At 43.0% G+C, this 13,019-nt stretch overlaps 1 protein-coding gene across 10 annotated transcripts; it reads left to right on the top strand.

The window, feature by feature from the left end:
* The first annotated feature begins 1,046 nt into the window (after positions 1–1,046).
* Positions 1,047–9,793, top strand: LOC144062247 (vitellogenin-2-like). 10 transcript variants are annotated; one of them, XM_077583417.1, is made up of 35 exons: positions 1,047–1,086; positions 1,476–1,648; positions 1,728–1,979; positions 2,058–2,219; positions 2,297–2,445; positions 2,691–2,841; positions 2,915–3,072; positions 3,143–3,308; positions 3,407–3,532; positions 3,610–3,828; positions 3,913–4,130; positions 4,230–4,327; positions 4,408–4,532; positions 4,620–4,721; positions 4,886–5,005; positions 5,079–5,265; positions 5,341–5,434; positions 5,516–5,701; positions 5,789–5,936; positions 6,020–6,224; positions 6,301–6,561; positions 6,656–6,662; positions 6,725–6,809; positions 6,897–6,941; positions 7,014–7,082; positions 7,165–7,371; positions 7,452–7,594; positions 7,686–7,824; positions 7,894–8,023; positions 8,581–8,764; positions 8,848–8,942; positions 9,022–9,116; positions 9,190–9,355; positions 9,425–9,586; positions 9,667–9,793. In XM_077583417.1, exons 1-35 carry the CDS (start codon positions 1,047–1,049, stop codon positions 9,777–9,779), a joined length of 4,980 nt encoding a protein of 1,659 aa, XP_077439543.1. In that variant the 3' UTR covers positions 9,780–9,793. The 10 variants fall into 10 exon arrangements, with proteins under 10 accessions (XP_077439543.1, XP_077439545.1, XP_077439542.1 ...); XM_077583419.1 differs by having other exon boundaries at positions 6,301–6,563; positions 6,642–6,809; XM_077583416.1 differs by lacking the exon at positions 6,656–6,662 and having other exon boundaries at positions 6,301–6,584; positions 6,711–6,783; positions 6,901–6,941.
* The last annotated feature ends 3,226 nt before the right edge of the window (positions 9,794–13,019 follow it).

Raw genomic sequence — 13,019 nt, 5'->3', positions numbered from 1 at the left:
ATGACATAAAAAATGAATGAAATGAAACATTTAAGTGTGAAAAACATGCACACACAAAATAAAAAGGATATGCATGGCCACGAAAAAAGTTTTGTAACTAAAGGTCTAAAGTACAAAAGTGGTCCTTCCGCGGGAATTAATAACATCAACATGACTAACACGATATTCATGAATTTAATCCTATAGAAATTGCAACACTAAAAAGCAGTTGGAAAGGTTTACACAATGTTATTCACTATATTTTTCATTTGTGGCAATATGTGTCATAGGATCAGCAGATTTTGGGGACACGCCCCTCCTGGCATAACATGAAACAGTATTATGATGTTTGTCGTAATGCGGCATTAGGTAAAGTTATCTTCTTTAGCATTAAAGTCATCTTGGATTGTTGGCACTGCAAAGTTTGCAGGTCATGGTGGAGTTTGTGACAACATTTGAGGTCAGGTTGTAATGACATTTTATCCCAATAGTGAAACATGTCTGCCACAGTTGTTTGCTTATTCCTCACCAGCGTTTATAATTGCACTTTGCTTTCTAGGAATATATTTTTAAAGTAGTCACAGTAGGTGAGAAAATTAGATGTGATCCTATTTATTATTGTGGTTTTAGTTTAGAGTTAATTAGAGGTGTGGCTAATATTCCGATACTGTACACTTTTACACTACTGTAAAAATCACAATAATACACATTTCGTTAGCTCACTGTAATATCTCATCAACATGACTTCAGCATTGCTGTTAAAATGTATTGGAAGGTCGTTGTATTTGATTGTGTAATAATAAATACAAACTGAAATCAAACATAATAAATTGTGTTTAAATGAGAAAAAAAACCAAAAAACTCACGAGAAGTTCCAAAGCCAAAAAGTCAGGTTGAGTTGACTCGTTTTATTTGTGACATCTTTGATTTGTCTTGTTTGTCTAACCGTCGTGGCGGGGGCAAGATAACACCATTTGCAGATAGATGCCTGGTTAATCATACTTGTTTGCAGCGGAGAAGTGCCTTTATAAAGGAGCGTCTGCCATGGGTCAGTCACATCCATCGCCATGAGGGTGCTCCTGCTAGCCTTGGCTGTGGCCCTTGTGGGTATGTCTTTTAGCTCTCTCAACTGTTTTACCATCTCTGGTCGCCCTTGAATGTATACTAACCTTTATTTCCATTTTTATGATTAATTCAGCTGGTCACCAGGTCAAAATTGGTAAGTAAACCCTTACTAAAAATAAGAAAAATATTTTTGGGTTGCTACTAGTGATGGGAAAATGAAGCCTCATGAAGCACTTGTGATATTTTTTGACTCCTCTAGATGGCACTATTGGTTTAAAAAGGCAGTGGAAATGGAATACATTTTCATTGCACTAGCCTTTATATTTGAACCAAGAGCACCATCTAGAGGAGTAAAAAAAATAGTAAAAGTGTTTCATGAAGCTTCATGAGGCTTCATTTTCCCATCACTTGTTGCTACTTGAATTGAAAAGCGTCATTGCGTCTTGTTGCAGCTCCAGAGTTTGCTGTTGGAAAGACATACAGCTACAAATATGAAGCAGTTCTTATGGGTGGACTTCCCGAGGAAGGTCTGGCTCGGGCTGGGTTCAAAATCAGAAGCAAAGTTCTTATCAGTCCGAAGACTCCTGACACCTTCATGCTGAAGGTAGCGCAACACGTGTTCATAAGGACATTCACGTAATGACGCAAAGTTACGTGACAACTCGGTGTCTTTTCCCTTGTAGCTCCTGGAGCCGGAGCTCTTTGAGTACAGCGGCATCTGGCCCAAAGACGCTTTTGTCCCGGCCCCGAAGCTCACCTCAGCCCTGTCAGCTCAACTCTTGACTCCGCTCAAGTTTGAGTACGCTAACGGTGTTGTGAACAAAGTGTTCGCCCCGGCCGGCGTCTCTGCCACCGTGCTGAACATCGTCAGGGGAATCCTCAACATGCTCCAAATGAACATCAAAAAGACGATGAACGTCTACGATCTTCAGGAGGTACGACTCATCGGTTTACGTACGCCATTATTCATTTCTGCAATCTCTGACGTGTGTTCTTTGATGGCGGCGGAATAGGCTGGCGTGCAGGGTGTGTGCAAGACTCATTATGTGATCACCGAGGATGCCAAGGCTGAGCGTGTCCTTTTGACCAAGACCAAAGACCTGAACCACTGCCAGGAGAGAGTCATCAAGGATATCGGCATGGCTTATACAGAGAAATGTGCCGAGTGTCAAGTGGTAAGCGCGAGTAATATCAGTCGTCAACCGCGGTGTTACGTTTAATAGCGCTAACATCTTTTTGTTTGTTTATGTAGCGAGGCAATGCCCTGAAGGGAACAGCAGCATACAACTATGTTATGAAACCATCAGACACAGGTGCTCTGATCCTGGAGGTGTCCTCTGTTGAGATGGTTCAATACTCTCCCATCAACATCCTGAACGGTGCTGCCCAGATGGAGGCTAAGTACGTACGCCAAATAAACAACAAGGTGTCCCACTAGCTTTCTTTTTTTCCCCTTTTCTGGACAGCTCAGTATTGTTCATTCAGTAATTTTACCGATTTGACATGTCATCATCATTGCTCTCTTTTTTTTTGAATATTAAAAAAAAATCTATATATATATTTTTTTATTTTGTATGTGGGTGAGAATGTGTATGTGCATGTGCGTCCCACTCGCTTTCAATAACGAGTGCCTCTGTGTTCCTCAGGCAATTCTTGAAATTCCTGGAGATCCAGAAAACTCCAGTGGAGCCCATCAAAGCCGATTACCTCCACCGTGGAAGCTTGCAGTACGAGTTTGGCAGTGAGCTGCTTCACACACCCATCCAGCTCCTCAGGATTACCAATGCTGAGGCTCAGGTACTTGACTAATTATTAACCTGGACTCCCAAAACGTTTTTGTCTTCACCCTGGCTTTCTTTCCGATTAATAGATTGTTGAGATTTTGAGCCACCTGGTGACCAACAACGTGGCCAAAGTGCACGAAGACGCACCTCTGAAGTTCATTGAGCTCATCCAGCTGTTGCGTTTGGCCAAATACGAGACAATTGAGGCCCTCTGGACACAATTCAAATCGCGTCCGGCTCATAGGTAGCTGCAACATGGATTTAAAAATATACCCCAATCTTTACCCAAATAATGACTTATTTTTCTCTTTCAGAGAATGGATCCTGAATACCATCCCTGCCATTGGCACTCATGTTGCGCTGAGGTTCATCAAGGAAAAATTTGTTGCTGGTGAGCTGAGCTTTCCTGATACAACGCGGACTCTGATGCTAGCCGTGCATATGGTGACTGCTGACTTGGAGGCCATCAAATTCCTACGGGCAAGTCAATATTACACGTCGTCTTGAGTCGATGCAACTAAAAAGAAAAAAAATCTGGATTTGTGATGTGTTTTTTGTGTGTATTAATCTCAATCCAGGAGTTGGGTGACAACCAAAAGGTTATGGAAACTCCAGTTTTGCAAGAGGTTGTTGCACTAGGATATGGCAGTATGGTTTCTAAATACTGTACAGAGAACCCAACTTGCCCAGTGGACCTCATCAGGGTATGATGGCTTTGTACTTTTTTACGAATTAATTTGTTGTTGTCGCATCACCTACATCTTTTTATTTGCCTCCACAGCCCATCCATGACTGGATTGCCCGCGCGGTTTCCAAGAGTGATATTAAGGAAATCATTCTCACTCTCAAAGTTATGGGTAATGCGGGACATCCTAGCAGCCTCAAGCCAATCATGAAGGTCTTACCTCGCTTCGGCACCGCTGCTGCTAATCTGCCGCTGCAAGTTCATATCGAAGGTGTTCTGGCCCTGAGGAACATTGCAAAGAGAGAGCCTAAAATGGTGAAAATCTATGTTCTGATTTCCTTCAATGACAAAATTCCTGGGAGCGGTTTGGTTTACCAGCAACGGTACTTTTGTGATTAGGTCCAGGAAGTCGCTGTTCAGCTGTTGATGGATCGAGCTCTTCACCCGGAGCTCCGGATGGTTGCTGCCATTGTGCTGTTTGAGACCAGACTGCCAACGGGTCTGGTGACTGCCCTTGCTGATGCCGTCTTGAGAGAACCAAATCTCCAAGTCGCCAGCTTGGTCTACTCTTACATGAAGGCAATGACCAGGTCCACCACTCCTGATTTCGCACCTGTGTAAGTACCTTAAAAACAGTCCTATTTCCCTTTTGCGGTTCTCAGACGTCCCTGTCGCTGCCAAGAGTTCATTTATGTTAAATGTCCTTGCATTTGCAGTGCTGCAGCCTGCAACGTTGCTGTCAGAATCCTCAGCCCCAAACTGAATCGACTGAGCTATCGCTTCAGCAGAGCGCTCCTTGCTGATGGCTATTACAGTAAGACCTCAACGCAATATGAATATACGTAGAGCTTTTCCAAATCAGTGAGTTGATGCTTTCCAACCTTGTTTCTGCAGGCCCCTGGATGGTGGGCGCTGCTGCCAGTGCCTTCTATGTGAACGAAGCTGCGACTGTTTTGCCAAGATCCATCGTGGCCAAAGCTCGTACTTATTTGGCAGGAGCTTATGCTGATGTCATTGAGGTATAATGACAGCTAAAGCTCGGAGGCCAGGGTAGCATATGATGGTGGATGTTTTTTTTTCTTAATCGAGAATATTTACCTTATCAGGTTGGAGTGAGAACTGAGGGAATCCAGGAAGCCCTTCTGAAGGTCCAAGATCTTCCTGATAACGCCGATAGGATCACCAGGATGAAAAACGTTCTCAAGGCTGTAAGTTTGCGTGATTTATTGTATATTAACTCATTCAATGCCTTTGACGTGTACAGCCGTCAATGGCAGTGAACGAGTTAACAGTATATCTTTCTATGGCACATGGCCTTCACAGAAACCATAACATTCATATGTTGATGCTTCTCTCTGCGTTCCAATCCCAGCTTTCTGAATGGAGGGCCCAGCCTTCAAGAAAGCCCCTCGCCTCAGCACATGTGAAACTTTTCGGACAGGAGATCGCCTTTGCCAATGTCGACAAAGCGTTGGTTGATCAGTTCATGGCGGTACGTGTCTTGAATACCTCTCAAAGGTCACAACACAAAGCCCTAAAGTCTGTGTCTCATATGTTGTCAACAGCTTGTCACCGGACCAGAAGTTCAGTCTTACGGAAGGAAGGCTTTAGATCAGTTGATGGCTGGCACCAAATTGAATTACGCTCATCCATTACTGATTGCTGAGGTTCGTCGCATCCTGCCTACTGCTGTCGGTCTGCCCATGGAACTCAGTTTCTATACTTCTTCTGTGTTGACTGCGGCCATTGAACGTAAGCTGGATCTCTGCCTCTCTATCACTGATGCAAAAAATGGATTCATATATTAACCATGTCTCTTTTCCACAGTCCAAGCCACTGTGACACCACCGATAGGTCCGAAATTCCACCCATCCCAGCTTCTCAAGTCTGACATCAGCATGAGGGCTGCATTTACTCCGAGGTAAACAAATACACTTGAAATATCCTCTTTATTGCTCTACAAAAACGCTACAAAAAAATGATATATTTCTTTGCCTGGCAGTGTTTCCATGCATACCTATGCAGTCATGGGTGTGAATACGCCATTGGCCCAGGCAGTTGTGGTCTCAAGAGCCAGAGTTCACACTATTGTCCCAGCAAAGATCGAAGCAAGACTTGACATGATCAAGGGCAACTTCAAGTTTGACTTCCTGCCTGTCCCGGGCATCAATAAGATTGCATCTGCAATGTATGCACAGTACAGTACATTTTTTCTGACACGTTCTTAATCATGTTTGTCATTTCCGATGTTCTTGTTTTTGCTGCATCCCAACAGCGTTGAGACCTTTGCTGTTGCACGAAATGTGGAAGACCTCGCCGCTGCTAAAATGACACCAATGATTCCAGCCGACTTTACACCGCAGTCCTCAAAGAAGAGCTCATCCAGGTCCTCCAGGATGGCGTCCTCTATGACTGACGGCAAGGTGAGTTTGAGTCACAGTCCAGTCTGTGTGTTTAACCACCTTTCCTGCAAAGCAATATTATTTTCTCGGTTATGCCGTTTCAGTCAGTGTCATCTGAGCTCCTCTCGAACCCGTCGAGCAAAATGAACAAACTCATCAAGGCCTTTGAGAAAAAGCTGTGTGAAGAAAGCAAAACCTTTGGAATCAAGGCATGCGCTCTGATCAAATCTCGCAATGCGGCCTTCATCCGACCTGTTCCACTGTATGCCGTCATTGGAAAACATTCCGTTGTTGTTGAGGTTGCACCAGGTAAGTGTAAAGAATGGATAAAGTCACTGGTATAAATAGTGGTTACTAAAAAGTCCATTTCTGTCTTTGGTTCTAGCTGCTGGACCGGTCATCGAGAAAGTTGAAATTGAGATTCAGGTTGGAGAGAAAGCAGCAGAAAAGATCGTCAAGGTCATTGACCTGAGTCAAGATGATGGCATTCTTGATGACAAGAATGTCCTGATGAAACTGAAGAAGATCCTTGCTCCTGGTCTGAAGAACCGCAACTCCTCCAGCTCCAGCAGCTCCAGCAGCTCCAGTTCTGTCAGCTCTCGTTCCAGCAGCTCAAGCGCTTCTAGCTCATCCAAGAGCTCTTCGAGTTCATCTCGCAAAACGAGCAAGGTGGCTGACATCCTTGACCCGAATTCCAAGGCATCCAGGTTGCAAAGTCCCAGAAAATCCTCCAGCAGCAGATCTAGCGTTAGTTCGAGCAAATCCTCCAGCAGCAGATCCAGGGGTGGTTCAAAGAGCAAATCTTCCAGCAGCAGATCCAGTGTTAGTTCCAGCAAATCCTCCAGCAGCTCCTCCAGCAGCAGCAGCAGCAGCAGCAGCAGCTCTCGGTCGAAGGTGAGACCAAAACTACTCAAAGCACCGCATCAAGTCTAAAAAGAAGACTAACCGTGTTTTTTTTTTGTTTGTTTTTTACAATTTTAGCAAGAACTGTATGACATGAATTTCACCAGGACCCACATCCACCAGGTATTTCCTGTTGCACTTAAAAAAAAAAGAAGCATTTTCCTTCTGTCAATTAAATATTGACCTTGTTTGCAGCATTCACGATCTGCATCACGCCGCAGCAGCAAGAGCAGTGCCCGCAGTTTTGAGGACATCTACAATAAGGTGAGTCGCACACCAATACCAGTCACATGCGTTCAACTGGCAAAAGCTTTCTTGAAACAAATCTTTGTGTGATTTTTGTAAGGCTAAGTACCTGGCTAGTGCTGTCACCCCAACCGTGACCGTCCTCGTCCGTGCTGTGAGAGCCGACCACAAGCAACAAGGATACCAGATTGCAGCTTACTTTGACAAAGAGACTTCCCGAGTGCAGATCATTTTTGCCAACCTGGCCGAGAACAGCAACTGGAGAATCTGTGCTGATGTTGTGAGGCTGAGCAACCACAAGATGATGGTAACAGGACAACATGTGATATATTCTCGCCTGACTTTGAATCAGAGATAACTGCTGGGATGTGACTGTAACCTTTTTAGACCAAGATTACCTGGGGTCTTAACTGCAAACAATACCAGGTTGAGCTCGTGGCTGAAGCTGGCATCGTTGAGCAACTGCCAGCACTGCGTTTGAAGCTTGCTTGGGGCAAACTGCCAACCAGCATGAAGTATTATGAAAAGGAGTAAGCGTCATAGTCTGGTGCACATATCAAATAGTCTAATTCATCACAAGGTCACGTTGATATTTAAAAAAATTATTATTACAATGTCCAGGTTGTCTGAATACATTACAAGATTCGTTCTGCGGACCGGAATTAACCAGGCAAAGGTCAAGAACGCTCCAAATGAGATCAAACTGACAGTGGCGATTGCTACAGAACAAAGCCTGAATATTGTCCTCAAAACACCAAAGGTAAACAATATTTTTGATCACGCTTTATCAGTGCCACTCAGATTCCAAATCACAACCTGTCATTTACAGAGAACCATCTTCGAAAAAGGCATGTTGATCCCCATTTTCCTGCCCATTGGAAACACTGCATCAGAGCTGCAGCCGTACCGGGACAGCTGGGTTGATACCATCTCCTACATGGTCAGCAAGGCTCATGCAGGTAAAAACATTATTTTCCTTTTAAGGGGCTTAATACACAATTTGTTACTTGAATTTAGTCAACATTTCTTGACAATAATGTTATATGTGACCTCACTAATCTAAACGTGACATTCTGATTAATATTACATACATGCAGCAAAATCCAGCCGTTTTTATCCTTCTCAGGGGGCGGCCATTTTGCCACTTGCTGTTAACTGAAAATGACATCACAGCTGCTCAGGTCTCTGGCTACGACCAATCACAGCTCACCTGTTTTCTGAAGCTGAGCTGCGATTGGTTGTTGCCTGAGACCTGAGCAACTGTGATGTCATTTTCACTCGACAGCAAGAGGCAAAATGGCCGCCTTCTGATATTGATAAAAACTTCTGGATTTTGCCGCTTAAGTCATATACCACTAGCACAATATATTATCCAGAGTATCGTATTTAGACTTGTGGGGCTGCATAGAACATATTATGAGGAGAATTTTTTTTTTGGGGGGGGGGGGTTGACTTGGATGTCACACGCCTCTCAAACCCTGTGGTTAATATCAACCAATCTGCTTACTTTGTCCAGCTGAGTGTAAAGTAATCAAGGACACAGTGGTCACATTCAACAAGAGGAAGTTCAAGGCAGAGATGCCTCACTCTTGCCCCCAAGTTTTGGCTCAGGATTGTACCAAGGAGGCTAAATTCATTGTTCTGCTGAAGAAAGACCAAGAACATGAACAAAACATGCTCATTGTGAAGATTGCAGATATGTAAGGGAGTATTCATAACCAAAAGTGAACACGGAAAGCCAAAAAGTGAACGTTATTCACATGTCTGATTTGTTATCCATCAGTGAGGTGGACATGTATCTGAAGGACCGCGTTCCCATGGTGAGGGTTAACAAAGAAGAAATCCCTCTGAGTAATCTGCCATACCGTCATCCATCAGGTTTGCTCTTCCTTCCTCTCATGCTTCAGGTCTTGCAAGTCACCACTTAATAAACAGTTTGTTGGTACGGTTGTTTCAGCTGACATTCAAATCAGACGAAGCGGAGAGGGCATCGCTCTCCACGCTCCCAAACTGGGTCTTCAGGAAGTGTACTTTGACGTCGAGCTCCAGAGGGTAATGAGTTCAAGGTCGAGCGCAGCGACAACGTACAGGAAACTGACCCTGCTCGCACTCTTCGTTTGTCTAGGTTAAAGTCATGGACTGGATGAGAGGACAGACCTGTGGACTCTGCGGAAAAGCCGATGGGGAGATCAGACAAGAGTACCGCACACCCAGTACACGTTTGACCAAGAACGCAGTCAGCTATGCTCATTCCTGGGTTCTGCCCGCCGAGAGTTGCCGGGATCCCACAGGTAAATCCGTTGCATTCGACCCTTGATACGATACGTGCCAACTAACAACTGTGTGCCAACGTCTTCCAGAGTGCTACATGAAGCTTGAGTCCGTGAAACTGGAGAAGCAGATGATAGTCCACGGCCAAGAGTCCAAGTGCTTCTCTGTCGAGCCCGTGCTGCGCTGCCTGCCTGGCTGCATGCCCCTGAGAACCACCGCCGTCTCCATTGGCTTCCACTGCCTGCCGGCTGGTGAGTCCACGCCGATGTTTACTAGATGCTGCTTTAAAGTTCAATCACCTTCATTGCTGACCACCTGTATACCGTTGCAGGTACCAGTCTGAACCGGTCTGAGGGAATGAGCAGCATCTTCGAGAAGAGTGTGGACCTGAGGGAAACAACCGAAGCCCACATAGCCTGCCGGTGCACTGCTCAGTGCGCTTAGTCAGTCCAACAACGTTTATTTCCATTGATACCACTACTCTCTATCACAATAAAGTGTCAACTTGAATGGCAAGATTTGTGTGATGTGTCTAATTTATGTGGTATCCTGTTTTTACCCTGGACAGTGTTAGAAGACTATCTTCCGCGTGTTCGTTGTTGTTCGGGTAGAGAGAATCCTGATTTTCTGAATACAGACTGGAGATCGGTGAACAGGTCCTTCGAAGGATTTATTTTACAGACTATTCTGGACACAAGCAAGTTTACAGACAAATGGCTGTAGTTCCTCTCGCAAGTGTGTCTTTACAGCGGACTCATATCATTCTTATACTATCTTGAAAAAGTATTATAACTCCTCCTTTTCCCCCAAACCCCTTTCTCCCCGCCAGCCACCATATGTCCCCAGCCAAGACAGACTTTTACAGCATTCAATACACATTGACAGATGGCCTTTTGATGTGGAAATCTAGACGTCACCTAGCATAAGATAAGACTTACGAAGGAATCATATTAACACATTTGCTTCAACCCCAGACAAATGGCCCATTGGTGTGGGAATAGAGGAAGCTCCCCCAAACATCATTTAAACACTCACCCAGCTCTACTGGGGAAATTAAAACTTATGACTAGATTTAAACAGTTATAACTAAACTAAAACAGTTATAACTAAATCAAAACAGTTATAACTAAATCTGAGCAGAAGACCCTTTACAACGGGGCTGCAAGTCAAATATTTGATGAAAAATGAAACTTGTTGCACACTGAAAAGCATCTGCTAAAGCCAAATGACGAGCATTCCTAAATCCTCACCATCAGCAAATTCACCAAACACCCTCCTATAATAGAAGAATGTCAAGCAATATCTGTTGTGTCTGCTTACACAATAAAACGGAGACAAGCTGGGGTTACTCAACATCCTTTTCATTGTAAAACATCCTACTAGTGTTTCTCTCTCTTCCTTAAGACTAGCTCCAGCTGGTATGCAGTCACCAGTCGGACTCACTGATACTTTCAGGTTAAATACGGCCGGATCTTACAAAACTCGTCCAACAATCCACGTAACACAAATGAAAGTTTGCAATTAATAATACAATATAAAGGGAAAAAATCCCTCTCCCTTATTCTTTTTAAATACAATATATTTTTGGCGCATTCTGTAGCAACTAGCAAGTAGCGACTCTGTAGTTGTGGTAGAGTTGTACAAATTCCGACTCTCATTGAATGTATCTGAATGTGATTGGCTGAACGAGTGTCTGAATGTACTGTATTCGAATTAACTGTGCAACTGAGGACGATTGGGAACATGAGGGAGTGAGCGAGTTTGTTGTGTTTGGAGGTGTATGGAGGTGTACAGAGTTTTTTTCTTTTCATTTCAAGGACTTCTTTTTTTTAAGGAAATCTTTTACAATACAAATAACAGTCAAATCCAGTTTGTTGCACACAGTGTGTTGAGACTGAAAAAAAGAAAAAAGATGTCATTGATTAGTCGACGTTCACTGGACTATTGTCACCTTAGCTTCAGCTGCAAAAACTCTAGTGGTTCACCCCCTAATTGTCATGTTTTGTAATTAACAGTGCCGAGTAACATTTTCACTTGTCTTTATTAAAGAATGGCCACACCAAGTCAGCAGAGTAAAAGGCAGCTAGCAACCAATCTTTCACAAATGTAGAGGTATGATGAGATCTAAAACTTGAAATGAATAAATAATGCACTAGCAGTGCACTCTACCGAGTTGAACTGTATACCACGTCTTTAAAGGGATTCTTGACTCATTGAGCCATTTTCAACAGTAAAAAGTTAATATTTTGTCCAGAATTAATTTGATAACTTCATTATTTTTCATCATTTTCATCAATATTTAATATTTAAAAACAAATTTTTCCACTTACTGTAGACTGAAGATGAGGAAGTAGGTAACGTCCAATCATGCCTCACTTGATTAGTCGTTACCTATTTCCTCAGCACAGGTGATGTCATCTTCTGTCGACAGCAAGTGGGAAAATAAATTTTTAAAAGACTTAATTGTACAAGAATAATAATGAAGTTACCAAGTTCATTCTGGACAAAATATTAACTTTTTACTGCTGAAAATAGCTCAATGAGTCAAGTATCCCTTTAACCTCGGCGTAATAGGCCATCTGGTCAACGAGATTAAAAAGTGCCTGCTTTCAAATACAGGAAGGAAGAGAGCTGTTCAAAGTAAATTTGATTCTATTGTTCAACCCCACCGTTTTCATTGTCATTGTGAAGTCACTTTGCAAAAGTTGAGTCTTGCTGACGCAAGTCCTCAGCATGTTTTATTTTCTCTTCCAGCCTTCCCCCCCCCTCTCTCTCCCATCAATCTTACAATCAATGACGCTATTAAAAAAAGTTTTGAGCAAATCTTTACGTTTTTTTCGCTGCATTAACAGTGACTACCAGAAGACTGAATATTTTCAGTGGAACTATTTAATGGACACCAGAAAGCCCTTTTAATGAAGGTCTGTCTTGTCCAAAATGTTCCCTATTCTTATACAGTTGTGCTCACAGGTTTCCCGCAGTGATTTATTAGCCCCAAGCAGGCTTTTTCATACGAGGGATATGAGCAACTGACCAGGGCGGAATAAATAAATGGCACCTTCTACTGGAAAAGACCTGGCACCGCTTTCTGTGTGTTTTTTCCCCTCCCAGAACCGGCGCCCTTTGGCTCTTTGCACAAAACGACATAATGTCATGTTCACTTGGGATTTTGCAGTTTACCCTCTCTTCAAGCTTGGGGAATGCCCAAAGTCGTCTATGTCAAGTCTCAGTGAAAAGCAGAGTATATGTTTTTATGTTGTTTTGTTCAATTCATGATCTGAGTCTTATATGTGTTGAATGTATGTACAGTCTTAATTTCACTATTTATTTTAATTTCACTTTTATTTATGAAGTACTTTAAAACAACCATTGCTGCATACAAAGTAATAGTTAATAGACAGGTAAAACAAAATCCCAATAAAAACACATGAAGAAAAATAAATGTCAAACATTAGATTGGAAGGAGAAAGACTCATTCAAGAAAGAGATCCCAGAACTGAAAATTCACTCTCTATTTGGATTACAAAGATTCACCACTTCTTCTACACTAAAATGGGGTTCATCCTACCTATTACATCATCGTTCGGCAGCCATATATTCACATTGTGATCTTTTTTCCATGTTTCTTTATGGAGCCGAAGCAGATAACGTGTACACTTCCCATTTTCTGTCGGACTTAATTGG

Source organism: Vanacampus margaritifer, chromosome 13 (genome assembly GCF_051991255.1).
Source record: "Vanacampus margaritifer isolate UIUO_Vmar chromosome 13, RoL_Vmar_1.0, whole genome shotgun sequence".
Lineage (NCBI taxonomy): Eukaryota > Metazoa > Chordata > Actinopteri > Syngnathiformes > Syngnathidae > Vanacampus > Vanacampus margaritifer.
The sequence above is the reverse complement of the archived record's forward strand: the minus strand, read 5'-3'. Positions and strand labels throughout refer to the sequence as shown.

Excerpts from the sequence above, each read along its gene's own strand:
- LOC144062247 (XM_077583411.1), top strand. The coding sequence starts at position 1,047 with ATGAGGGTGCTCCTGCTAGCCTTGGCTGTGGCCCTTGTGG. Across the intron at positions 3,073-3,142 it reads AAATCGCGTCCGGCTCATAG|AGAATGGATCCTGAATACCA; the intron begins GTAGCTGCAACA and ends TTTCTCTTTCAG. Across the intron at positions 9,356-9,424 it reads GAGTTGCCGGGATCCCACAG|AGTGCTACATGAAGCTTGAG; the intron begins GTAAATCCGTTG and ends AACGTCTTCCAG.